The following is a 27,668-nucleotide window of genomic DNA, read 5'->3' on the forward strand; positions in this document are numbered from 1 at the left end:
AGAGAGGGAGGTGTATAAATGCAGAGAGAGAGAGAGGTGTATAAATAGAGAGAGAGAGAGAGGGAGGTGTATAAATACAGAGAGAGAGGAGGTGTATAAATAGAGAGAGAGAGAGAGAGGTGTATAAATAGAGAGAGAGAGGTGTATAAATGCAGAGAGAGAGAGAGAGAGGTGTATAAATGCAGAGAGAGAGAAGAGGTGTATAAATACAGAGAGAGGGAGAGGGAGGGAAGTGTATAAGTGCAGAGAGAGGGAGGGAGGTGTATAAATACAGAGAGAGGGAGGGAGGTGTATAAATACAGAGAGAGAGGGAGGAGTGTATAAATGCACAGAGAGAGGGAGGAGGTGTATAAATACAGAGCGAGGGAGGGAGGGAGGGAGGTGTATAAATACAGAGAGAGGGAGGAGGTGTATAAATACAGAGGGAGGGAGGTGTATAAATACAGAGAGAGAGGGAGGGAGGTGTATAAATACAGAGAGAGAGAGAGAGGGAGGGAGGGAGGTGTATAAACGCAGAGAGAGAGGGAGGGAAGTGTATAAATACAGAGAGAGGGAGGTGTATGAATGCAGAGAGAGAGAGGGAGGAGGTGTATAAATACAGAGAGAGGCTGTGGGGAGGAGAGGCTGCAGTAATCACTGTGTGTGTCTGTCTCTCTCTCTCACGGGCTCTCTCTCTGTCCATGCTGAGCAGCAGCCAGGGCCGGGAGGGATGCGGATCGCCGGGAGATCCCGGGAAAGAGCAGCCTGACCCCGGGCTCCGGACAGACTGAAGCCGCCAGCCGTTCACAGCGAGAGCAGCCGAGATGAGGCGCCTGTGGGCGGCCGCCTGGGTGCTGCTGTCCCTGGGCAAAGCGCCCGGCTCAGCCGGTAAGAACCGAGAGGGGGGGACCCGGGGGGGGAGCCTCACCCTCTTACCCTCTACCCCTCAACCCTCACCCTCCCTACCCTCATCCCCACACCTCAATCCCTCACCCTCACCCTCCCTACCCTCACCCTCCCTACCCTCACCCCCACTCCCACCCCCTTACCCTCCTCACCCTCACCCTCCCTACCCTCACCCTCCCTACCCTCACCCCCACTCCCACCCCCTCACCCTCCTTACCCTCCTCACCCTCACCCTCCCTACCCTCACCCTCCCTACCCTCACCCTCCCTACCCTCACCCCCACTCCCACCCCCTCACCCTCCTTACCCTCCTCACCCTCCTTACCCTCACCCCCTCACCCTCACCCCCTCACCCTCACCCCCTCACCCTCACCCCCTCACCCTCACCCCCTCACCCTCACCCCCTCACCCTCACTCCCACCCCCTCACCCTCCTTACCCTCCATCACCCCCTCACCCTCCCTACCCTCCTCATCCCTCACCCCCTCACTCCCACCCCCTCACCCTCCTTACCCTCCATCACCCCCTCACCCACCCTACCCTCCTTACCCCCTCACCCTCGCCCCATCACCCCCCAACCGTCACCCCCCCACCCCCTCACTCCCCTACTCTCACCCCCCCACCATCACCTCCCTACCCTCACCACCCCCACCCTCGCCCCCCCACCCTCCTCACCCTCACCTCCTCAGCCCCTACCCTCCTCACCCTCACCCCCTTCACCCTCACCCCTTCACCTCCTCACCCCCCCTACCCTCACCCCCCTACCCTCACCCCCCTACCCTCACCCCCCTACCCTCACCCCCCTACCCTCACCCCCCTACCCTCACCCCCCTACCCTCACCCCCCTACCCTCACCCCCCTACCCTCACCCTCACCCCCCTCACCCTCACTCCCCTCACCCTCACCCCCCTCACCCTCACCCCCCTCACCCTCACCCCCCTCACCCTCACCCCCCTCACCCTCACCCGCCCTCACCCTCACCCGCACCCGCACCCGCCCTCGCCCTCACCCGCCCTCGCCCTCACCCGCCCTCGCCCTCACCCGCCCTCGCCCTCACCCGCCCTCGCCCTCACCCCCTCCCTACCCTCACCCCCCCCTCCCCACCCTCACCCCCCCCTCCCCACCCTCACCCCCCCCTCCCTACCCTCACCCCCCCCTCCCTACCCTCACCCCCCCCTCCCTACCCTCACCCCCCCTCCCTACCCTCACCCCCCCCTCCCTACCCTCCACCCCTCACCCCCACCCTCACTTTCACTGTCACCCCCTCACTCCTCTCACATAAGAACATAAGAAATAGGAGCAGGAGTAGGCCATCCAGCCCTTCGAGCCTGCCCCGCCATTCAATAAGATCATGGCTGATCTGTCGCAGCTCAGTTCCACTTTCCCGCCCTCTCCCCATAACCCTTAATCCCCTCTCCTATCAAAAACCCATCAACCCGCGTCTTAAAAATATTTAGCGAGGCAGCCTCCACCACTTCAACGGGCAGAGAATTCCAGAGATTCACCACCCTTTGAGTGAAGAAGTTCCTCCTCAACTCCGTTCTAAACCGCACCCCCCTTTATCTTAAGGCTGTGCCCCCTAGTCCTACTGTCTTTTTTGAGCGGGAAGAGTCTTTCCACCTCTATCCTATCCATCCCATTCATATCATATTCATATCCCATTCATCACCCTTCCTATCCTCACCATCTCCTCCCTGCCGTCCCCCCTCCCCTCTCCTGCCCCCCTGCCCTCCCCCCACAGCTCCCTGCCCTCCCCCCACCCCACCTCCTGCCTTCTCCACCCCCCCCCCCCCAACTCTTTATTTCTAGAGTTTTGCCTGAGTTTTGGGAAGTTTGTGGTCTTTGATGTAAATCCACAAAGAGGGATCCACTGGATCCTATTGGATCTCCGCTCTTGCCCCTGAGAAAGGCTAACATCACGGCCGTCAGTGCACCATGGGAAGCCTGGAACTGACCAATCGCAGGGAGAGAGAATGGGCTAGAGCAACAAACCAACCAATCCCAGGGGACAGACTGATCCAACAGACCAATCAAAGGAGACAACGATTGGACAGGGGCATCAAACTGACCAATCACAGGGGATTAACTAACTGGGTCGGGCAGCCTACGGGGAGGGAGATCTGGAATGGTGGCAGGTTGAGGAGTGACTGCACCACCCCCCCCACCCCGGCCACAGTTTTACACTGACATTCTCGCCTCGCCCCACAAAATACATGCCCCACAATGACCTCCTTTCAAATACCATTTTAATTTAGCATTTTGTTGGGGGGTTATATTTCATGTATCGGTAACATTTTACAAAGTGAGCCTTGTTCTTAGATTGGAATGAAAGTGGATTGAAATTTGCAGTCAGAAATGTTTGGGAGGCATTTTGGTGATGAGGGATTTTGTATCCAGGGATGCTTAGATTAGTGGGTACAGTATGTAGGATATGGGGGTAGGGCCTGGGTGGGATTGGGTTCAGTGCAGACTCGATGGGCCAAAGGGCCAGTATGTTCTGTGTAGGGTTGTGTGGTTCTGTGTAGGGTTCTATGTCCTATGTAGATTGTGTGGGTCTGTGTAGGGTTCTACGGTCTGTGTAGGGTTCTACGGTCTGTGTAGGGTTCTATGTTCTATGTAGACTGCGTGGGATTAATGCACTCGGAGCTGGTTGTAATTTGAATTCCTGTCTGTCTATCTCCTTTTCAGGATCCATCGGTGGGCGTGGGGTGAGGCGGCACTGCGAGTCTGGCGCCTGTAACCCTCGGCTGGGGAACCTGGCAGCCGGCAGGGAGCTCCGAGCCAGCAGCACGTGTGGCCTGAACTCCACGGAGCTCTTCTGCTCGTACTCAGGGAGGGGATGCGAGGACCCAGCCAGGTGTGAGAAGTGCAGCGCCACACGTGGGCACCCAGCCTCGGCCATGACCGATTCCTCGTTCCGGCTGCCCCACACCTGGTGGCAGTCAGCGTCGGGGAGCTACAAGGAAACCATCCAGCTGGATCTGGAGACTTATTTTTACTTTACCCACCTCATTCTGATCTTTAAGTCTCCCAGGCCGGCCGCCATGACTCTGGAACGTTCCCAAGACTTTGGTTCCACCTGGAAACCTTACAAGTATTTTGCCACAAACTGCAGTGACACCTTTGGGCTACCCGATGACCAGAATGAGATTGGGGCGATTTGTACTTCCAGATATTCAAATCCACTTCCCTGTACCCGAGGAGAGGTAAGAATCTTCCCCGGATTCCGCAGAACGATTTGAGGTGGTCAGACTTGTCGGTAGAATCTGTTTAAGATAGAAAGATTGAGGAGTGACCCCCCCCCCCCCCCCCCCCTCCGGCCACAGTTTTACACTGACAATTTCACCTCACCTCACAGAATACATGCCCACGATGACCTCCTTTCAAATACCATTTTAATTTAACATTTTGTTTGAGGGTTATATTTCGTGTGTCGGTAACATTTTAAAAAGTGAGCCTTGTATCTCGTTACCAGTTAAGCTTTCATAGAAGCCTACAGTGCAGAAAGAGACATAAGAACATAAGAAATAGGAGCAGGAGTAGGCCATCTAGCCCTTCAAGCCTGCCCCGCCATTCAATAAGATCATGGCTGATCTGAAGTGGATCAGTTCCACTTTCCCGCTTTCTCCCCTTAATTCCCCTGTCTATCAGAAACCTATCTACCCGTGACTTAAATATATTCAGCGAGGTAGCCTCCACCACTTCAACGGGCAGAGAATTCCAGAGATTCACCACGCTTTGAGTGAAGAAGTTCTTCCTCAACTCTGATCTAAACTGCAACCCCCCCCCTTATCTTCAGGCTGTGCCCTCTAGTCCTGCTGTCCTTTCTAAGCGGGAAGAATCTCTCTACCTCTACCCTATCCATCCCCTTCATTATCTTATATGTCTCTATAAGATCCCCCCTCATCCTTCTAAACTCCAACGAGTACAGACCCAGTCTATTTAGTCTCTCTTCATAGTCTAACCCCCTCATCTCCGGTATCAGCCTAGTGAACCTCCTCTGCACTCCCTCCAAGGCCAAAATCCTTGCGCAAGTGCGGCAACCAAAACTGCACACAGTACTCCAGCTGCGGCCTCACCAGTGCCCTGTACAGTTGCAGCAAGACCTCCCTGCTTTTATATTCTATCCCCCTCGCTATAAAGGCCAGCATCCCATTCACCTTCTTTACAGAGTTACAGAGAAAGGTTGAATAGGTTCCCTGGAGTGTAGAAGAATGAGGGGAGATCTGATAGAGGTGTATAAGATTTTGATGGGTATCGATAGAGTGAATGCAAGCAGGCTTTTTCCACTGAGGCTAGAGGAGAAAAAAAAACAGAGGGCATGGGTTAAGGGTGAAAGGAGAAAAGTTTAAAGGGAATATTAGTGGGGGGGATTCTTCATGCAGAAAGTGGTGGGAGTGTGGAATGAGCTGCCGGATAAATGCGGGGTCACTTCTAAGAAAAACTTGGATGGGTTCATGGATGAGAGGGGTGTGAAGGGATATGGTCCAAGTGCAGGTCAGTGGGACGAGGCAAAAAAATGGTTCAGCACAGACAAGAAGGGCCAAAAGGCCTGTTTCTGAGCTGTAATATTCTATGGTTCTGTGGGAAGGAATGCCAGACACTCTGACCATCATTTTCTGAAGGCCACGTGTATGATACAGGAGGATAGATAAGTGTCCCAAAAGGGAGAAAGCTCAGTCAGCCAAACCTCGGAACAGTGAAACTTGTTGGGAAAAGTTCCAAGGGGCAATATTCCTGATCCTTTCAAAAGGCACGGATTAACCAAAGGTAGTCAGCATGAATTTGTTGAAGAAATATCTGACTGCATTTTTTGAGATAACAAGAATTGAGGATTTATTTAGTCCATGTGGATTTTAACAGTCGGACTGGTCAGAAAACAAATGTCCAAGGGATCTACTGGTAAGAAGCAATTTGGATCCAAAACTGGTTGAGTGGCAGGAAGCAAAGGATTAACGTCAGTGGGTGTTTTATTGTGACTGGGAAGTTGTTTGCGCCAGGCTGAGGTCTGGGCCCTGTGCTAATCATAGTATAGACCAACAATGTCGATGTTAACGCAGGAGTTACGCTACAGACATTGGTTGTGTGGTTGATATTGAAGATGGAAGCTGTGGACTGCAGGAAGAGATCAGTGGATTGGTGCACAGAAACATGGCAAATGGAACTCATTCCAGAGAGGTGTGACATGATGCATTTGGGGAGGGTTAACAAGGGCAGGGGATACACAATAAATGGGAGGGCATTGAAAAGTGTGAGGAACACTGGGTTCTCGGAATGCGTGCCCACAGATCCCTGAAGGCAGCAGGACAAGTGGATAAGATGGTTATGAAGTTGTTATGAAATTCACGTCAATATAAGCTGAGTAAAAGAATATCAGATTATGCTAGATCTGGATTAAACACTAATTGGGCGGCACGGTAGCACAGTGGTTAGCACTGCTGCTTTACAGCTCCAAGGACCTGGGTTCGATTCCCGGCTCGGGTCACTGTCTCTGTGGAGTTTGCACATTCTCCCTGTGTCTGCGTGGGTTTCCTCCGGGTGCTCTGGTTTCCTCCCACAGTCCAAAGATGTGCGGGTTAGGTTGATTGGCTGTGGTAAATTGCCTCTAGTGTCGGGGGAATTAGCAGGGTAAATGCATGGAGTTACGGGAATAGGGCCTGGGTGGGATTGTGGTCAGTATAGGTTTGATGGACCAAATGGCCTCCAACTGATGTGCAGGGATTCTATGATTCTATAGGTGGCACGTTAGCACAGTGGTTAGCACTGCCATTTTACAGCTCCAGGGTCCTGGGTTCGATTCCCAGCTCGGGTCACTGTCTGTGTGGAGTTTGCACATTCTCCTCATGTCCGTGTGGGTTTCCTCCGGGTGCTCCGGTTTCCTCCCACAGTCCAAAGATGTGCGGGTTAGGTTGATTGGCCGTGCTAAGGAAAATGCCCCTTAGTGTCCAGGGTAGCGGAGGTTAGAGGGATTAGTGGGTATGGGATGTGGGGATAGGGCCTGGGTGGGGTTGTGGTCAGTACAGATTTGATGGGCCAAATGGCCTCCATCTGCACTGCAAAGATTCTATGAATTGAGGTGTATAAAATTGAGGGGCTTGGATAGAGTGGATGGGATGGGCCTAATTCTCTGAGCAGAGAGGAAGGTGACAAGGTGGGGAATGGATTTAAAGTTGTTGGCAGATGGGTTAAGAACATAACGGGGCAGGCTCGAAGGGGTAGATGGCCTACTCCTGCTCCTATTTCTCATGTTCTTGTGTTCTTATAAGAAATACGAGCAGGGGTAGGCCATCTAGCCCTTTGAGCCTGCCTGCCATTCAATAAGATCATGGCTGATCTGAAGTGGATCAGTTCCACTTTCCCACTTTCTCCCTTAATTCCCCTTGTCTATCAGAAACCTATCTACCCGTGACTTAAATATATTCAATGAGGTAGCCTCCACCACTTCAACGGGCAGAGAATTCCAGAGATTCACCACCCTTTAAGTGAAGAAGTTCCTCCTCAACTCCGATCTAAACTGCCCCCCCCTTATCTTGAGGCTATGCCCTCTGGTCTTGCTGTCCTTTCTAAGGTTGAGGAGTGACGGCAGTGCAGGTTCCATGAGAGGGTGGCTGTTCAGTAGAGGGACTGGGAGGTGAAGGAGATGGCGCTCAGACCCCATGTTCTGAACCGTCTGTGAGCTCCGATAGAGTCTCATTGTCAAAGGGAAGATTGTTAGAAGTTGTGTAAGAGATCATTCACCGTGACTGTGTCATAATCTACTTAACGTAAAAAAAAATCACCATTTTCAATCATTCGTTTCTTCATGGGAAGGATTTGTTATGTCTCAGTATTATGTTTTAAAACGTAGGCACGTTTTTAAAGGAATCACAAGCCGTGTGATGGAAGATTTGAAGGCCTCATCATTCTCTATTTCTTCCTGCACTACAGCACAAACAGGCCCTTCGGCCCACAAGTTGCACCGTTCATGTCCCTACCTACAGGCCTATCTGTAACTCCCAATCCCATTAAATCCCATGTACTCATCCAGAAGTCTTTTAAAAGACCCCAGCGAGTTAGTGTACGCTTAAACTGGACCAGATGCTGGGCAACACGACAGCTCAGTGACTATCGCTGTTAGCTGTGCAGACACATGGATTTGGGCCGGTGTCTGTGGGAGTTTGCGCATTCTCCCCGTGCTTGCGTGGGTTTTCTCCGGTTTCCTCCCACACCCCAAAGACGTGCTATTAGTCTGATTGGAGGTAATAAATTGTTCCCAAATTAGTTTTCCCTCAATGTGGAATGCCATAAGCATAGATAAGGGTCATGGGTGGAGGGGGGGACTGGTAATGTTAAAATGGCGGCGCGGGCTCGTTGGGCTGAAGGGCCTGTTTCCCAGGCTGTTTTGTTCTTTATTAATGCTCCTTCACTGTAGTTGGGTCAAAGTCCTGGAATTCCCTCTCTCCCCAACACCTTGGGGATTGGAGCAGTTCAGAAAGGCAACCATCTTCCCAAGGGCAACTCAGGATAGAACATAGAACATTACAGCACAGTACAGGTCCTTCGGCCCTCGATGTTGCGCCGACCAGTGGAACCAATCGCATGACCCTCTAACCTAAACAATTCCAATGTTATCCATATGCCTATCCACTGACCATTTGAACGCCCTTAAAGTTGGCGAGTCCACAACTGCTGCAGGCAGGGCATTCCACGCCCTTACTACCCTCTGAGTAAAGAACCTACCTCTGACATCCGTCCTACAATTACCACCCCTTAATTTAAAGCTATGTCCCCTCGTGTTAGCCATCACCATCCGAGGGAAAAGGCTCTCACTGTCCACCCTATCTAACCCTCTGATCATCTTGTATGCCTCAATCAGGTCACCTCTTAACCTTCTTCTCTTTAATGAAAATAACCTCAAGTCCCTCAGCCTTTCCTCATAAGACCTTCCCACCATACCAGGCAACATCCTGGTAAACCTCCTCTGCACCCTTTCCAAAGCCTCCACATCTTTCTTATAATGCGGCGACCAGAACTGTACGCAATACTCCAAGTGTGGCCGCTCCAGAGTTTTGTACAGTTGTAACATGACCTCACGGCTCCGAAATTCAATCCCTCTACCAATAAAAGCTAACACACCGTACGCCTTCTTAACAACCTTATCAACCTGCGTGCCAACTTTCAGGGAGCTATGCACATGTACCCCGAGATCTCTCTGCTCGTCAACACTACCAAGAGTCCTTCCATTAGCCCTATATTCTGTACTCCTGTTACTCTTACCAAAGTGAATCACCTCACACTTTTCCGCATTAAACTCCATCTGCCATGGGCAATGAACGCTGACTTTGCCAACGCCTCATCCCGAGACTGATTAAAAATAAATGCGCTGGACTGGTGATGAGACGGTTGACCCAGGATGAGAGGCTGAGTAACCCAGCCCAACACTTTTTGGTGTTTAGGAGAATGAGAGGGAATCTCATTGAAGATTCTGAACAAAGAACAACACAGCACAGGAAATAGGCCCTTCGGCCCTACAAACCCATGTTAACCCTCAGTGAGTGCCTCATTCCAATCCTCCTACCTACGACTTTTGTCTACGCCTCTTGGACTCCACAAGAAAGGGGTACAAATTTAGAGAATTATAAGTGCGCCAGATTAAGGGAGGCCTAATTTTGGGACAATTTATTGACACCAATCAGCTTAAGAGCACGTTTTTGGGAGGAAACGGGAGAAAAGTCACGCAAGCACGGGGAGAAACTCCCACAGACACCGACCCAAGTCGGAGATCCCTGTATCTGCACAGCAAACAGTGATAGTCACTGAGCTGTGGTGTTGCCCGTCAGTTGGTCCAGTTTAAGCGTACACTAACGATGAAGAGTAGACACTGTTTCCCCCTGGCTGGGGGGGGGATTTAAAACACGGCGGCATAATTTCAGGACAAAAATCAAACATTTAGAACTGAGATGACGAGAAATTTCTTCACACAAAGGGTTCTGAATGTTTGGAGTTCCCCAGACTTGTGGATGCTCCCTTCCTGGCTGGGGTAGACAGATTTCCGCACTCAGATTTGGGGAACGGGCAAGAAAGTGAAGCTAAGATGGAAGATCGGCCGAGATCATAATGGCTAAGCAGGCCTTGATGGGCCAAGTTATCTACTCTTGGTCCTATCTTCCCACTTGGAGTACTGTGCGCAGTTCTGGTCACCTCACTACAGGAAGGATGTGGAAGCTATTGAGAGGGTGCAGAGGAGATTTACAAGGATGTTGCCTGGATTGGGAGGCATGCCTTAAGAAGATAGGTTGAGGGAGCTCGGTCTCTTTTCCCTGGAGAGACGAAGGTTGAGAAGCGACCTGACAGAGGTTTATAAAATGTTGAGAGGAATAGATAGGGTGGATTCTCGGAGGCTATTTCCCAGGGCTGAAATGGTCGCTACAAGAGGACACAGGTTTAAGGTGCTGGGGAGCAGGTACAGAGGAGATGTTAGGGGTAAGTTTTTCACTCAGAGGGTGGTGAGTGAGTGGAATCGGCTGCCGTCGGTGGTGGTGGAGGCAAACTCAATAGGGTCTTTGAAGAGACTTCTGGATGAGTACGTGGGACTTAATAGGATTCAGGGTTATAGATAGGCCTGGTAGGTATGGATGTGATCGGCGCAACTTGTGGGCCGAAGGGCCTGTTTGTGCTGTAGTGTTCTATGCAACTCATATTTGTATTTATTTATTCAATTTCCTTTTGAAAGTTCCTATTCATTCTGTGTACGTTATTATATCAGGCTGCATATTCCAGATCCTAACCACTCACTGTAGAAAGGATTTTCTTCAGCTCAGCCCTGGGTCTTTGCCAATCACTTTAAATCAATGATTATTGACCCTAGGATAGAATCCTTACACTGCAGACAGTGGCCGTTCAGCCCATTCAACAACAATCCCACCCAGGCCCTATTCCCTTAACCCTACTAACCCCCCGAACCTACACATCTTGGGGTACTAAGAGACATGGCCATTCGACCTAATCTGCACATCTTTGGACTGTGGGAGGAAACCGGAGCACTTGAAGGAAACCCACGCAGACACGGGGAGAATGTGCAAACTCCACACAGACAGTGACCCAAGCTGGGAATTGAACCCGGGTCCCTGGAGCTGTGAGGCAGCAGCGCTAACCTACTGTGCTACCCTCTATCCACTGGAATCAGTTTCTCTTTATCTAAATCCTTTGCGATTTTGAATGCCTCGATCAGCTATCCTGTTAACTTTTTCTCCTACAGAAGAAATATCCCAACTTCTCCAATCTCTGTAACCTCTTGTAGAATCCCTACACTGCAGAACGAGGCCATTTGGCCCATCAGTTCTGCACCAACTCTCCGATCTCTGGAACTATTCGAGTGAATCTCCTGTTTGAAGATTTTCACAATCCTTCCTTAAGGTGCCCAGAATTGAACACTAGTACGGCTGAGACGGAGGCAGTGTTTAGTATAGCTGAGGCATAACTTTTAAGCATTTAAGTTTATTTCTTAGTCACAAGTAGGCTTGCATTAACACCGCAATGAAGTTACTGCAAAAGTCCCCTAGTTGCCACACTCTGGTGCCTGTTCATTGAAATCCTACAGTACAGAAAGAGGCCCTTCGGCCCATCGAGTGTGCACCGAACACAATCCCCCCCAGGCCCTCCCCCCCAATCCGTACATATTACACCCACTAATCCTCTCTAACCTATCCATCTACGGTCAATTTCTTAGCACGGCCAATCAACCTAACCCGAACATCTTTGGACTGTGGGAGGAAACCGGAGCACCCGGAGGAAACCCACGCAGACATGAGGAGAATGTGCAAACTCCACTCACACAGTGACCCCAAGCCGGGAATCGAACCCAGGTCCCTGGAGCTGTGAAGCAGCCGTGCTAACCCACTGTGCTACCGTGCCTCAGTTCAGGCACACCGAGGGAGAATTTAGCACGGTCAATGCACCCGGACTGTGGAAGGAAATCGGAGCGAACACATGCAGACTCTGCACAGAGACAGTGACCCGAGCTGGGAATAGAACCCGGGTCCCTGACGCTGCGAGGCAGCAGTGCTAACCACTTTGCTACCATTCTGTTAATAAACCCACATGCTTCATTCACAAACTAACCCCACAGGCTCTCCAGTTTAGAAAAGCTTACACATCGTCACCAGCTGTTTATCAGTGGGTAGCACAGTGGGTTAGCACTGCTGCTTCACAGCTCCAGGGTCCTGGGTTCGATTCCTGGCTCAGGTCACTGTCTGCGTAGAGTTTGCACATTCTCCTCGTGTCTGCGTGGGTTTCCTCCGGGTGCTCCGGTTTCCTCCCACAGTCCAAAGATGGGTGGGTTAGGTTCATTGGCCATGCTAAGAAATTGCCCCTTAGTGTCCAAGGATGCGGAGGTTAGAGGGATTAGTGGGTAAAATATAAGAACATAAGAAATAGGAGCAGGAGTAGGCCATCTAGCCCTTCGAGCCTGCCCCGCCATTCAATAAGATCATGGCTGATCTGAAGTGGATCAATTCCACTTTCCCGCTTTCTCCCCATAACCCTTAATTCCCTTGTCTATCAGAAACCTATCTACCCGTGACTTAAATATATTCAGCGAGGCAGCCTCCACCACTTCAACGGGCAGAGAATTCCAGAGATTCACCACCCCTTGAGTGAAGAAGTTCCTCCTCAACTCTGATCTAAACTGCACCCCCCCACCCCCCCACTTATCTTGACGCTGTGCCCTCTAGTCCTGCTGTCCTTTCTAAGCGGGAAGAATCTCTCTACCTCTACCCTATCCATCCCTTTCATTACCTTTTACGTCTCTATAAGATCCCCCCCCTCATCCTTCTAAACTCCAACTGTAGGGATATGGGGGCCTGGGTGGGATTGTGTTCGGTGCAGACACGATGGGCTGAAGGGCCTCTTTCTGCACTGTAGGGCTCTACGATCACCCCTTTTAAAAATTATATCAGTTAGTTCAGAACGAAGGGGCGATAGTATTTGTTGACTGGGAGGGTGAGGGCAAACCTTCCACCGATAAAATAAATAATGGCGTCTTGCTGTATTTAAGTTAGGAAGGGTCAGCCTAGGAACGGAACACAGGACCTGAGTCCCCCGCAGCCTGCGTGCACCCTGTAATGTTGAGTTGTTGCCGTGCGTTCTGCAATCGTAATTCTCAGCTTTTTGGGATCCTCCAGGAAGCTGGGTGAAATTGTTGGCGGTTCGTTTGCACACATCTCCCCGAAATGTGGCAACCCCAGCCCAGCCACCAACTGCAAATTCCACCAGGCTGATACCGGAGATGAGGGGGTTAGACTATGAAGAGAGACTAAATAGACTGGGTCTGGACTTGTTGGGAGTTTAGAAGGATGAGTGGGGGGATCTTATAGAGACGTATAAGATAATGAAAGGGATGGATAGGGTAGAGGTAGAGAGATTCTTCCCCTTTAGAAAGGACAGCAGGACTAGAGGGCACAGCCTCAAGATAAGGGAGGGGCAGTTTAGAACAGAGTTGAGGAGGAACTTCTTCACTCAAAGGGTGGTGAATCTCTGGAATTCTCTGCCCGTTGAAGTGGTGGAGGCTGCCTCGCTGAATATATTTAAGTCACGGGTAGATAGGTTTCTAATAGACAAGGGGAATTAAGGGAGAAAGCGGGAAAGTGGAACTGATCCACTTCAGATCAGCCATGATCTTATTGAATGGCGGGGCAGGCTCGAAGGGCTAGATGGCCTACTCCTGCTCCTATTTCTTATGTTCTTAAATTTGCACACACATCAAAGAGTGGGATTGCTTCAGGGCGTGGGTCAGGGAGGGAAGGAAGAATTTGAAAAGAATTCTCAAACATGTTACCTCACGCACTGGGCACAGCAGTGATTATACACTCTGTACGTTGGTGCTGCTTTTGACAAAGTTGAAAAATACTTCACATTTATCACGCTCGCTGACTCACCGCCTCGTTGCTATGGAGACGGGGCTATGTTACGAGCTGTTCAGTTCCAAATCGAACGGTTGACATGTGTAGGGGACGCACCAAATTCTGTCGGCTAGACATAAAGATCCAGTCATTCTCCCCCTGGTTTATTCCCAATGCAGACCCCTTACCTGGGGGACCCCTCCAGCCTCACTATAAGAAATAGGAGCAGGAGTAGGCCATCTAGCCCTTCGAGCCTGCCCCGCCATTCAATAAGATCATGGCTGATCTGAAGTGGATCAGTTCCACTTTCTCGCTTTCTCCCCATAACCCTTAATTCCCTTGTCTATCAGAAACCTATCTACCCGTGACTTAAATATATTCAGCGAGGTAGCCTCCACCACTTCAACGGGCAGAGAATTCCAGAGATTCACCACCCTTTGAGTGAAGAAGTTCCTCCTCGACTCCAAACTAAACTGTCTCCCCCTTATTTTGAGGCTGTGTCCTCTAGTTCTAGTTTCCTTTCTAAGCGGGAAGAATCTCTCTACCTCTACCCTATCCATCCCCTTCACTATCTTATATGTCTCTATAAGATCCCCCCTCATCCTTCTAAACTCCAACGAGTACAGACCCAGTTTATTTAGTCTCTCCTCATAGGCTAACCCCCTCATCTCCGGTATCAGCCTAGTGAACCTCCTCTGCACTCCCTCCAAGGCCAATATAACCTTCCGCAAGTGCGGCGACCAAAACTGCACACAGTACTGCAGCTGCGGCCTCACCAGTGCCCTGTACAGTTGCAGGAAGACCTCCCTGCTTTTATATTCTATCCCCCTCGCTATAAAGGCCAACATCCCATTCGCCTTCTTGATCACCTGCTGCACCTGCAGACTGGGTTTTTGTGATTCCTGCACAAGGACCCCCAGGTCCCTCTGCACCGTAGCAAGTCAAGGGGAGCCGATGGCCTACTGATATTATAATTAGACGATCCATAAACTCAGCTAACGTTCTGGGGACCCGGGTTCGAATCCCACCACAGCAGAATTTGAATTCAATAAAAATTCTGGAATTTACTGATGACCGTGAAACCACTGTCCATTGTTGGAAAAACCCATCTGGGTCACTGATGTCCTTTAGGGAAGGAAATCTGCCATCCTTACCTGGTCTGGCTCACATTTAACTCCAGAGCCACAGCAATGTGACTGACTCTGAGCTGCCCACCGAAGTTAACTGGGGATGGGCAATAAATTCTGGCCAGCCAGTGACACCCGTGTCTCACGAATGAATAAAAAAATTCTCTCGGGGTATGGTTGAGGGAGGCCTGATCGATCTCAAGGGCTATTAGCAGCTGGAGTACCGTGTGCAGTTTTGGTCGCCGCACTTGCGGAAGGATATATAGTCCTTGGAGGGGGTGCAGAGGAGGTTCACCAGGCTGATACCGGAGTTGAGGGGGTTGGACTATGAAGAGAGACAAAATAAACTGGGTCTGTACTTGTTGGAGTTTAGAAGGCTGAGGGGGGATCTTATAGAGACGTATAAGATAATGAAAGGGATGGATAGGGTAGAGGTAGAGAGGTTCTTCCCGCTTAGGAAGGATAGCAGGACTAGAGGACACAGCCTCAAAATAAGGGGGGGCGCAGTTTAGATCGGAGTTGAGGAGGAACTTCTTCACTCAAAGGGTGGTGAATCTCTGGAATTCTCTGCCCGTTGAAGTGGTGGAGGCTACCTCACTGAATATATTTAAGTCACAGGTAGATAGGTTTCTGATAGACAAGGGAATTAAGGGAGAAAGCGGGAAAATGGAACTGATCCACTTCAGATCAGCCATGATCTTATTGAATGGCGGGGCAGGCTCGAAGGGGCTAGATGGCCGACTCCTGCTCCTATTTCTTATGTTCTTATCGATCCTCTCCTGGTCCACAGAATGTGAAGCCAATGGACATCAGAGACCATCCGTCCCACCCCCATTCCCCTCGTCCCTGTCCCCCCGTACCCCATCCCCTCGTTCCCCCATTCCCCTGCCCCCCCATATCCCCCGTCCTGACTCCCATAGCTGTTTAGGAGGAGACCGTTCCAGATTGCCATTGTAAGAAGCAGCACTTCCTAACGTCACTCCTCAGCAGCCTGCCTTGAACTGGAAGTGTCAGCCCCTTGTCCGGGCCTGCCTCCACCAGAGGAAATAGTTTCTCTCAGTCTGTCCCATTAATTCCTTTAATCATTTTACACACCTCTTAATCAGCCCTTAATCTTCCACGCCCAAGGGGATAGGAGCCAGTTTTCCCTCGTAATTTAACCCCTCTTAGCCTCGGGATCTCTCTGGTGAATGAGTGTCGCACCTCCTCCCTGTGGAGGCCCAAGCTGAACACAGTTCATCCAGACGGGGCCTGACCGAGGCTCTGCCCAACAGAAATAAGATAAGAAATAGGAGCAGCAGTAGGCCATCTAGCCCTTCGAGCCTGCCCCGCCATTCAATAAGATCATGGCTGAACTGAAGTGGATCAGTTCCACTTTCCCGCTTTCTCCCCTTAATTCCCTTGTCTATCAGAAACCTATCTACCCGTGACTTTAATATATTCAGCGAGGTAGCCTCCACCACTTCAACGGGCAGAGAATTCCAGAGATTCGCCACCCTTTGAGTGAAGAAGTTCCTCCTCAACTCTGATCTAAACTGCACCCCCCTTATCTTGAGGCTGTGCCCTCTAGTCCTGCTATCCTTTCTAAGTGGGAAGAATCTCTCTACCTCTACCCTATCCATCCCCTTCATTATCTTATACGTCTCTATAAGATCCCCCCTCAGCCTTCTAAACTCCAACGAGTACAGGCCCAGTCTGTCTCAACGTAACTGTCTCGACTGCAAGAAATCTCACAACATCAGGTTAAAGTCCGACAGGTATATTTGGTATCACGAGCTTTCAGAGTGCTGCTCCTTCAGCAGGCGAGCGGATGAAGGAGCAACACTCCAAAATCTTGTGCTATCAAATAAACCTGTCGGACTTTGACCTGATGTTGTGAGATTTCTTACGGTGCTCACCCCAGTCCAACGCCCACCTCTCCACCCGCAACATCGTTTCCCAGCTCAGTTTGAGGGCCGTGCTTTTGGGGCAGTTTAGATAGTGACCAACTTTCACAAGCAAGTTCTTCGCATGGTAAACAGGAAACAAGTCGAATCACAAACATTTCACTCCTATCTCCAAATCTCTTTTATCCAGTTTTATTTTCAACTCTTAAAGTTCAGTCTTTGGTTTGTGTTTATACAGGGCTATATAATCTTCCAGCAAACACAGAGGCCATTCAGCCCATCATGTGTCTGTCTGCTCTGTCCTGCTTGTCGCATTTTCTTTTCCCGTCTCTAGCTATCCAATTCTCTCTTGGAAGTTACAATCGATCCGCCTCTCCGGCAGTGCGTTCCACATCACACACACCATTTCCCAGTTGGTCTTTTAGCAATCATTTTGAATCCATCAGCTGGATTTTCCAGCCTTCCCACCAGTGGGACGTTCCAGCCCCGCCAATGGCAAGTTTCCCGACAGCGCAACCAGCAAGCAACACAAAACGGCACTGACGTCCATAGAAATCCTACTGTACAGAAAGAGGCCATTCAACCCATCGAGTCTGCACCGACCACAATTCCATCCATATCCCTACACATTTACCCGCTAATCCCTCAAACCTACCCATCCCTTGACACTAAGGGGCAATTTCTTAGCACAGCCAATTAACCTAACCCGCTCATCTTTGGACCGTGGGAGGAAACCGGAGCACCCGGAGGAAACCCATGCAGACATGGGGAGAATGTGCAAACTCCACACAGACAGTGACCCGAGCTGGGAATCGAACCCAGGTCCCTGGAGCTGTGAAGTAGCAGTGCTAACCCACTGTGCTACCGTGCCAACATTGGCGGGACTGGAAGATTTAATGGGTTTGGGAGTTACAGATAGTTCTATGGCCTGGTAGGTGTGGATGTGATCGGCGCAACTCGTGGCCTGAAGGGCCTGTTGGTGCTGCAGTTTCCTGTGTTCTAAGATCCCACTGGTGACCAACCGCTGGCAAGCACAGCAGAGGAGTGGAAAATCACACCCTGCGCGTCCTTAATTCCTCTGCCAGTTCCCCGGATATGCTGGGGTCAAAATCCTTTGAAATTGTGAACACCTTTATCAGATCCCCCCTCTGTGCTCCAGGGACAACATCCCCAGCTTTCCCCAGCCCCTTCTAGTAAATCTCCTCGGCACCCTCCGCAAGCTCTTCACATCAGGGATAAGGCCCTCTCTAGTCCTGTCAGTCCCTGCAGGGTCCTTGTACTCTACACGGGGACTGGGAATCTGTGTCACTCTGCGCACCAAGAGGTGATCCATGCAGGAAAGAAATGGGATTGCCCGACTCGTTCTCCCCCTCCCACTGAATTCCGTCACTGGGAAAATGGGGATAGAGGGCAGAGAGGATAATTGGGGCCGTTCCAGCCCCGCTTAAACTCGTGCATTATATCCTTATTTTTATTGTCAGTTTTTCTGTCCACATTTGGGTTGGGGCTGTGATTACACTTTTTTGCCAGCGGTGGCCTGGGTTTTGATTGTGAACGTACACTTCATCGTGGAGAATTGATGGAAATGGAACCTGCTGTACAGTGATCTAATATCCAGCGATATCTTGTGTCGATGTTAAAATCGTGTCGCTTTCAGAACATAAGAAATAGGAGCAGGAGTAGGCCATCTAGCCCTTCGAGCCTGCCCTGCCATTCAATAAGATCATGGCTGATCTGAAGTGGATCAGTTCCACTTTCCCGCTTTCTCCTTAATTCCCCTGTATATCAGAAACCTATCTACCTGTGACTTAAATATATTCAGCGAGGTAGCCTCCACCACTTCAACGGGCAGAGAATTCCAGAGATTCACCACCCTTTGAGTGAAGTTCCTCCTCAACTCTGATCTAAACTGCAGCCCCCTTATTTTGAGGCTGTGCCCTCTAGTCCTGCTGTCCTTTCTAAGCGGGAAAAATCTCTCTACCTCTACCCTATCCATCCCCTTCATTATCTTATACGTCTCTATAAGATCCCCCCTCATCCTTCTAAACTCCAACGAGTACAGGCCCAGTCTATTTAGTCTCTCTTCATAGTCCAACCCCCTCATCTCCGGTATCAGCCTAGTGAACCTCCTCTGCACTCCCTCCAAGGCCAATATATCCTTCCACAAGTGCGGCGACCAAAGTTTCCCTTGCTGACACGGAAATTAAGCAAATCCTCCAGAATGCATACACAGAGGAATCACAAACTATAATATAAATTATACTGCGGGGAACATGGTGGCACAGTGGTTGGCACTGCTGCCTCACAGGGACCTGGGTTCGATTCCTGGCTCGGGTCACTGTCTGTGTGGAGTTTGCACATTCTCCTCGTGTCTGCGTGGGTTTCCTCCAGGTGCTCCGGTTTCCTCCCACAGTCCAAAGATGCGCTGGTTAGGTTGATTGGCCATGCTAAAATTGTCCCTTAGTGTCAGGGGGACTATCTAGGGTAAATGCATAGGGTTATGGGGGTAGGGTCTGGGTGGGATTGTGGTTGATGCAGACTCGATGGGCTGAATGGCCTCCTTCTGCACTGTAGGGGTTCTATAGAAACGAAGGATTCTCCTTATAATCGAGTCTTGAAGTAATGTTTCCGCCAGGCTTATTCACCCATTATTATCTTTGTTCTAGCACAGGAGGAGGTTATTAAGCTAGCTCTGCAGCCCGATCAGTCCCATTCTCCTGCTCTCGCAGTCCTGCAAGTTTATTTCCCTCAAGACCACGTAATGAAGTTCTTTCTCACATCCTCCTCGCGTGTCTTGTCCAAAATCTCTAACTTGTACCACCAGGGCTTTGCAAACAACTTTTCTTTGCCTACTGTTTTGCCCCTTTAAGGGGCTGCCCTCCTCGCTTTGTCCCTCAGTCTGCGTGGGATTCCTCTGGGTGCTCCGGTTTCCTCCCACACTCCAAGGATGTGCGGGTTAGATACATTGGCAGTGATAAATTGCCCCTCAGTGTACTGGGATATGTAGGTTAGAGGGATTAGCGGGGTAAATAGGTGGGATTACGAGGAGAGGACTTGGGTGGGATGGGTTTGTAATCAGTTAAACAGTGGATTTTTGCCCACATTGTCTGATTATTCTTTTCTTTCTTGCTTTCTTCAAACAGGTTATATTCCGTGTTCTGTCTCCACCGCATTCTGTGGCCGACCCGTACAGCGTTCGAGCTCAGGAGCTGCTGAAGGTGACCAATATCCGTGTGCGTCTGCTCAAACGCCAGCCGTGCCCCTGCCTGGCCCGGACAGCCGGCCTCAAACCCCAGCGTTTCGCACACTACGCAATCTACGACCTCATCGCGATGGGGAGCTGCTTCTGTAATGGGCACGCGGAGCTGTGTGAACCTGCAGCGGGTTTCAGAGCTGCCAGGGGCAGCCTCCCTTCTGTGGTACGTATACTGACCATCACTGTGCGGGGAGTGTGTACGCGGCGGCGCTGTGCGGGGAGTGTGTACGCGGCGTCGCTGTGCGGGGAGTGTGTACGCGGCGTCGCTGTGCGGGGAGTGTGTACGCGGCGGCGCTGTGCGGGGAGTGTGTACGCGGCGGCGCTGTGCGGGGAGTGTGTACGCGGCGGCGCTGTGCGGGGAGTGTGTACGCGGCGGCGCTGTGCGGGGAGTGTGTACGCGGCGGCGCTGTGCGGGGAGTGTGTACGCGGCGGCGCTGTGCGGGGAGTGTGTACGCGGCGGCGCTGTGCGGGGAGTGTGTACGCGGCGGCGCTGTGCGGGGAGTGTGTACGCGGCGGCGCTGTGCGGGGAGTGTGTACGCGGCGGCGCTGTGCGGGGAGTGTGTACGCGGCGGCGCTGCGCGGGGAGTGTGTACGCGGCGGCGCTGCGCGGGGAGTGTGTACGCGGCGGCGCTGCGCGGGGAGTGTGTACGCGGCGGCGCTGCGCGGGGAGTGTGTACGCGGCGGCGCTGCGCGGGGAGTGTGTACGCGGCGGCGCTGCGCGGGGAGTGTGTACGCGGCGGCGCTGCGCGGGGAGTGTGTACGCGGCGGCGCTGCGCGGGGAGTGTGTACGCGGCGGCGCTGCGCGGGGAGTGTGTACGCGGCGGCGCTGCGCGGGGAGTGTGTACGCGGCGGCGCTGCGCGGGGAGTGTGTACGCAGGGACACTGTGCGGAGAACGTGTACACCAGCATGCAGGCTGAAAAGAGGAGAGGGCGTGTCACAAATGCAGTGAACTCCATTCCTATCCCATTTACAGAAGCACAAAAAATCCTTTTCTCCATCGCACTGCCCCACGCATAAAGAAATCATTTATACTTTGTACAACAGCTGGGATTCTTCATCTCGTACCCACTGCCACTGTTACCGCCAGGATGGAGAATTTGGCACTTAGTCAAAATTCCATTCACTGCAGCGGGACGGGGGGGAGTCACAGCCCCGGGCGAGGTCGGGGGGGCACCCCGGGCGAGATGTCTCACTTCCCCGGACATTAATGCTTATATTCCATGTGACTCGAGGGATTTTTGACCAACGAGAGGGTAATAGGTTACTGGGGGTATGTGGGAATGTGGAGTTAAGTCCAGAATCAGATCAACCGAGGTGCTATTGAGGGGACAGAGCCGGCTGGAGTGGACTATTCCCGGATCTCTGTGTCTGCATTTCACACTTTTAAAAACCTCAATCCAGCCTGCAACTTCCAGTCTTTGCTGCTAACTATAACCTCTCAGTGGCATTGACTCTGTAAACTAATTGTTGTATTATTGACAGAGTGAGACCCCCCCAGACAGGGGGAATGAGTGAGCTGCTAATTGGTGTTTGGTGAGGGAGGAATATTAACTCGTATTTAACTGCAGAGTCTAACCCTTTGTGAAGGAGCTGCTGTGAAGGATAGTTCCTCCAACAGTGCAGCTGTCCCGCAGTACAGCACTGATAAATGTCAGTATGGATCAGAGTGAGAGATACACACACACACACACACACACACACACACACTAACATGGTAATTGGCCCTGCTGGGGGTGCGTGTAACCCACCTGTACTGAAAAACACCAGGCCCGTTTCACTGCAATCTTATTCCCCAAAGCTTTTCAGTCCAAAACAAATCAGCGGATTTGTAGAAAATAATTCCGATTGTGCTTTTCAGCCACTGAGCTTTTGGTTCATTTGTCAATAGATCTTTCTCTGAAAATCTTGTCCCTGAACCTCTCTCATCTCACCCACCCCCCCATCCACACCTTCCGAATTGCTGCAGTGCACGTGCTGTAGGTTGACCGTTAGGGAGGGAATTCCAGGGATTTTGACCTAGTGACTGCGAAGGAATGGTGATATCAGAATGGTGAGTGGCTTGGAGGGGAGCCTGTGGGTGGGTGTTCCCCATGTACCTGCTGCTTTTGTCCTTCTAGATGGAGGTAGTCATTAGTTTGGAAAGTGCTGTCTAAGGATCTTTGGTGAATTGCTGCAGTGCATCTTGTAGACAGTACACACTACTGCTATTAAGTGTCGGTGGTGGAGGGATTGAATGTTTGTAGATGTGATGCCAATCGTGTGGGCTGTTTTGTCCTGGAATGGCGTCAGGCTTTGAGCGTTGTTGGAGCTGTACTCATCCAGACAAGTGGGGAGTATTCCATCACACTTGTGACTTGTAGATGGTGGATAGGCTTTGGGGAGTTCTGCTCTTGTGTTCTTGTGGTGAATCCAGTTGAGTTTCTGGTCAATGGTAACCCCAAGGATGTTAACCGTGGAGGATTCAGTGATGGTTACACCACTGAATGTCGAGGGGCGGTGGTTAGAGTGTCTCTTATCAGTGATGGCCGTTGCCTGGTATTTGTGTGGTAATTGTCTGCCCAAACCTGGATATTGTCCAGATCTTGAACACGGACTGCTTCAGTATCTGAGGAGTTGCGAATGGTGCTGAACATTGTACAACCATTGGCGAACATCCCCACTTCTGACCTCATAAGAATATAAGAAGTAGGAGCAGGAGTAGGCCATCTAACCCTTCGAGCCTGCCCCGCCATTCAATAAGATCATGGCTGATCTGAAGTGGATCAGTTCCACTTTCCCGCTTTCTCACCATAACCCTTAATTCCCTTGTCTATCAGAAACCTATCTACCCGTGACTTAAATATATTTAGCGAGGCAGCCTCCACCACTTCAACGGGCAGAGAATTCCAGAGATTCACCACCCTTTCAGTGAAGAAGTTCCTCCTCAACTCTGATCCACACTGCCCCCCCTTTATCTTGAGGCTGTGCCCTCTAGTCCTGCTATCCTTTCTAAGCGGGAAGAATCTCTCTACCTCTACCCTATCCATCCCCTTCATTATCTTACACGTCTTATGACGGAGGGAAGGTCATTGATGAAGCAGCTGTACATGGTTGGGCCTTGGACACTAACCCTGAGGAACTCATAGATCATAAATCATAGAACCCTACAGTGCAGAAACAGGCCCTTAGGCCCATCGAGTCTGCACCAACCACAATCCCACCCAGGCTCCATCCCCGTATCCCTACACATTTACCCACTAATCCCTCTAACCTACACATCCCTGGACACTAAGGGGCAATTTTAGCATAGCCAATCAACCTAACCCGCACATCTTTGGACTGTGGGAGGAAACCGGAGCACCCGGAGGAAACCCACGCAGACATGAGGAGAATGTGCAAACTCCACACAGACAGTGACCCGAGCCGGGAATCGAACCCAGGACCCTGGAGCTGTGAAGCAGCAGTGCTAACCCACTGTGCTACTGTGCCACCCAACTCCTGCAGGGATTTTCCTGGAGCTGCGATGACTGACCCTCCACAACCCGCAACCATCTCCCTATGTACCAGGTATGACTCTCACACCCCAAAGATGTGCTCTTAGGCTGATCGGTGTAACAAATTGTCCCTAGATTAGTCTCCCCTCAATCTGGTTTCCAATGTGGAGTGCCATAAGCGCAGACAAGGGTCATGGGTGGAAGAGGGGACTCACAATGTTGAAATGGGCGGTGCGGGCTCGTTGGGCCAAAGGGCCTGTTTCCCGTGCTGTGTTGTTCTTTGTTCTTTGACTCCAGTCAGCAGAGCGTTTGCCCCCAGATGCCCATTGATTCCAGTTTGGCTAGGGCTCCTTGATGCCACACTTGGTCAAATGCGGCCTTGATGTCAACTATCACTCTCTCCTCACCTCTGGAATTCAGCTCTTTTGTTGGAACCAAGGCTGTGATGAGATCAGGAGCTGGCGGAGCCCAAACTGGGCGTCACTGAGCAGGTTATTGCTGAGGTAATGGTTGAGGGTTTAATAGCGGCCAGGGCACTGGGAAGAACCCTCCAGCTCTGTGTAGAAATGGGTCTGCTGTGAACATTGAACAGCGTTGCTGAGAGCAAAGCGAAAGCTGGGAGCATTTATTATCCCCGTTAATAACATTTCCAATGAGGTGGACACACTTTCCCTGCGAACCGTAAACAACTAATCCGCTTACAAGGATTAACCTCGCTTCTCGAGATCAGATTGTACATCTGCAACGGGGTCTGTTGTTCGGAGTATCACTCAGTGGAGACTGGGAGCTGTGTTAGAGTAGATACAACGGGATTGTGGGAGGGCAAAGGAATAATGATGGCGCAAAATGGTGAGATTAGCTTTTTATCAGCAGTTGTTAAACGGAGCTGAAGCGAATTTCGTTGAGGACTGTGTGTGGATTCGCGCAGTTTGCAGTAATGGGTTAGTGGGTCATTGATGCTGAGCTGCCCCACGCACTCTGAGGGAGGGGAGCACATTCTACCCCCCCTCCCCCAGCCTGCCTGACTCCGTATTAACGCTCCCAGGCAGACGTGGGAGTTTCCCAGATTCCCAGAGGATCACTCCGGATTGGAAACACCATTCCCTTCCCACGACAGCCGGTCGCTTAGCAACATTGGTGGCGGGCCTGGGAGCAGATTTACAAGGAAAGATCTTTCGTGGCTTATGAATGAATGAGTGATTGTGTCTGGGAATATCGATGTTGGGAATGATTTCCCAAGGCTGTAGCTGAAACACTGAGCCAGCCGATGGTCAGTGAGTGAGAGGTTGTGACCCCACTTGAGTGGTAGAACAGAAGTTTAAAGTTTATTTGTTAGCGTCGCCAGTAGGCTTGCATTAACACTGCAATGAAGTTACTGTGAAAGTCTCCTAGTCGCCACACTCTGGCGCCTGTTCGGGTGCACTGAGGGAGAATTTAGCACGGCCAATGGACCTAACCAGCACATCTTTTGGACTGTATTAAACTGGAGTACCCGGAGGAAACCCACGCAGACACAGGGAGAATCCATACAATCATAGAATCCTACAGTGCAGAAAGAGGCCCTTTGGCCCATCGTGTCTGCACTGAACACAATCCCACCCAGGCTCTACCCCCCATATCCCTACATATTATACCCACTAATCCCTCTAATCAACACATCCCTGGACACTAAGGGGCAATTTCTTAGCATGGCCAATCAACCTAACCCGCACATCTTTGGACTGTGGGAGGAAACCGGAGCACCCGGAGGAAACCCATGCAGACACGAGGAGGATGTGCAAACTCCACACAGACCAAGGCCAGAATCAAATGCAAGTCTGTGGAATTATGAGGCAGCAGTGCTAACCACTGCCCAGAACTAAGGGATTAAACTGGGCAGCACGGTAGCACATTGGTTAGCACTGCTGCTTCACAGCTCCAGGGTCCTGGGTTCGATTCCCGGCTCGAGTCACTGTCTGTGTGGAGTTTGCACATTCTCCTCGTGTCTGTGTGGGTTTCCTCCGGGTGCTCCGGTTTCCTCCCACAGTCCAAAGATGTGTGGGTTAGGTTGATTGGCCGTGCTAAGAAATTGTCCCTTAGTGTCCAGGGATGTGTAGGTTAGAGGGATTAGTGGGTATAATATGTAGGGATATGGAGGTAGGGCCTGGGTGGGATTGTGTTCAGTGCAGACTCGATGGGCTGAAGGGCCTATTTCTGCTCTGTAGGGTTCTATGATCTAAACTAAGGCTAGGACAAAATAGTGACAATCCCTTCAAACTGACTGAGAATCTTTGATCATTGCTATCACTCCCAGCAGCTGTGGACTGGAGTCATACTGAAGGCAGTGTGAAGTACAGTCTGCAGAGCGGGGACCAGCTTCAGGTTACTGAGGGAACTGGCCACACTTGCTCTGCAGAGGGATAACTCAATAAAACAGAAGGACTAATCACCCAGAGGTGATGACACAGCGCTGAGACTGAGGGGCAGCTCCTTAGAGCAGTACAGGCCCTTCGGCCCTCGATGTTGCGCCGACCAGTGGAACCAATCTAATGACCCTCTAACCTAAACTATTCCAATGTTATCCATATGCCTATCCACTGACCATTTGAACGCCCTTAAAGTTGGCGAGTCCACAACTGCTGCAGGCAGGGCATTCCACACCCTTACTACCCTCTGAGTAAAGAACCTACCTCTGACATCCGTCCTACAATTACCACCCCTCAGTTTAAAGCTACGTCCCCTCGTGTTAGCCATCACCATCCGAGGAAAAAGGCTCTCACTGTCCACCCTATCTAACCCTCTGATCATCTTGTATGCCTCAATTAGGTCACCTCTCAACCTTCTTCTCTCTAATGAAAATAACCTCAAGTCCCTCAGCCTTTCCTCATAAGACCTTCCCACCATACCAGGCAACATCCTGGTAAACCTCCTCTGCATCCTTTCCAATGCCTCCACATCTTTCTTATAATGCGGTGACCAGAACTGTACGCAATACTCCAAGTGCGGCCGCACCAGAGTTTTGTACAGTTGTAACATGACCTCATGGCTCCGAAATTCAATCCCTCTACCAATAAAAGCTAACACACCGTACACCTTCTTAACAACCTTATCAACCTGGGTGCCAACTTTCAGGGATCTATGCACATGTACACCGAGATCTCTCTGCTCGTCAACACTACCAAGAGTCCTTCCATTAGCCCTTGTTGGGTATGGTGTGGACCTTGCTAAAACCAGCAGCACATTGCTTTCTGTTCAGTCACCAGGCTCCAGGCGGAATCTCATCCATTGCCAAACCACAGCCTTCAAATGAGAAATGGGTGGGAAGAGGGAATGATTCCATTGAAATAACTTCCCTGCTCCATATCAGCCACACAGCAGGACTGGAACTTATCCGTCGTTTTAAAAAAAGTCATTTATGGGATGTGGCATGGCTGGCCATTCTGAATAACCACCCAGCAAAGTGGTTCCGAGCTGCCTTCTCGAACAACTGCAGTCCCTGAGGTGTAGATACACCCACAGTGCTGTTAGGGAGGAAATTCCAGCATTCCTACCCTGAAGGAATGGCGATATGCTTCCAAGGAAGAAGTCTGACAACACCAGGTTAAAGTCCAACCGATTTATTTGATAGTAAACTCACAAGCTTTCGGGGTTTGCCCCTTCATCAGGTGAATGGAGAGTTCTGGCCTCAGACAGAGCATATAACAGCACAGTAATCTGTAAACTGATTTACAGAGGAGATTTACAAGGATGTTGCCTGGATTGGGAGGCATGCCTTATGAGGATAGGTTGAGGGAGCTAGGTCTCTTCTCCCTGGAGAGATGAAGGTTGAGAAGTGATCTGATAGAGGTTTATAAAATGTTGAGAGGAATAGATAGGGTGGATTCTCGGAGGCTATTTCCCAGGGCTGAAATGGTCGCTACGAGAGGACACAGGTTTAAGGTGCTGGGGAGCAGGTACAGAGGAGATGTCAGGGGTAAGTTTTTCACTCAGAGGGTGGTGAGTGAGTGGAATCGGCTGCCGTTGGTGGTGGAGGCAAGTTCGATAGGGTCTTTTAAGAGACTTCTGGATGAGTATACTCTGAGGGACAGGATTTATGAGCATTTGGAGAGGTTTAGCATGATCAGAAATAGTCAGCATGGTTTTGTCAAGGGCAGGTCGTGCCTTACGAGCCTAGTTGAGTTCTTC

The 27,668-nt window shown here is 50.9% G+C and overlaps 1 protein-coding gene across 1 annotated transcript in view; it reads left to right on the top strand.

Annotated features, from left to right (window-relative positions):
• Positions 1 to 592: 592 nt before the first annotated feature.
• Positions 593 to 27,668, top strand: part of ntn4 (netrin 4) — a 54,738-nt gene continuing 27,662 nt past the window's right edge. Inside the window, exons 1-3 of the mRNA XM_080207135.1 lie at positions 593 to 867; positions 3,572 to 4,089; positions 19,918 to 20,193. Coding sequence (XP_080063261.1) covers positions 804 to 867; positions 3,572 to 4,089; positions 19,918 to 20,193 — 858 coding nt within the window. The 5' untranslated portion in view covers positions 593 to 803. The remainder of the gene's footprint in view (positions 868 to 3,571; positions 4,090 to 19,917; positions 20,194 to 27,668) is intronic.

The sequence above is a fragment of the Carcharhinus amblyrhynchos genome, chromosome 19 (assembly GCF_965287045.1).
Source record: "Carcharhinus amblyrhynchos chromosome 19, sCarAmb.v2.hapA, whole genome shotgun sequence".
NCBI classification, from domain to species: Eukaryota; Metazoa; Chordata; class Chondrichthyes; order Carcharhiniformes; family Carcharhinidae; genus Carcharhinus; species Carcharhinus amblyrhynchos.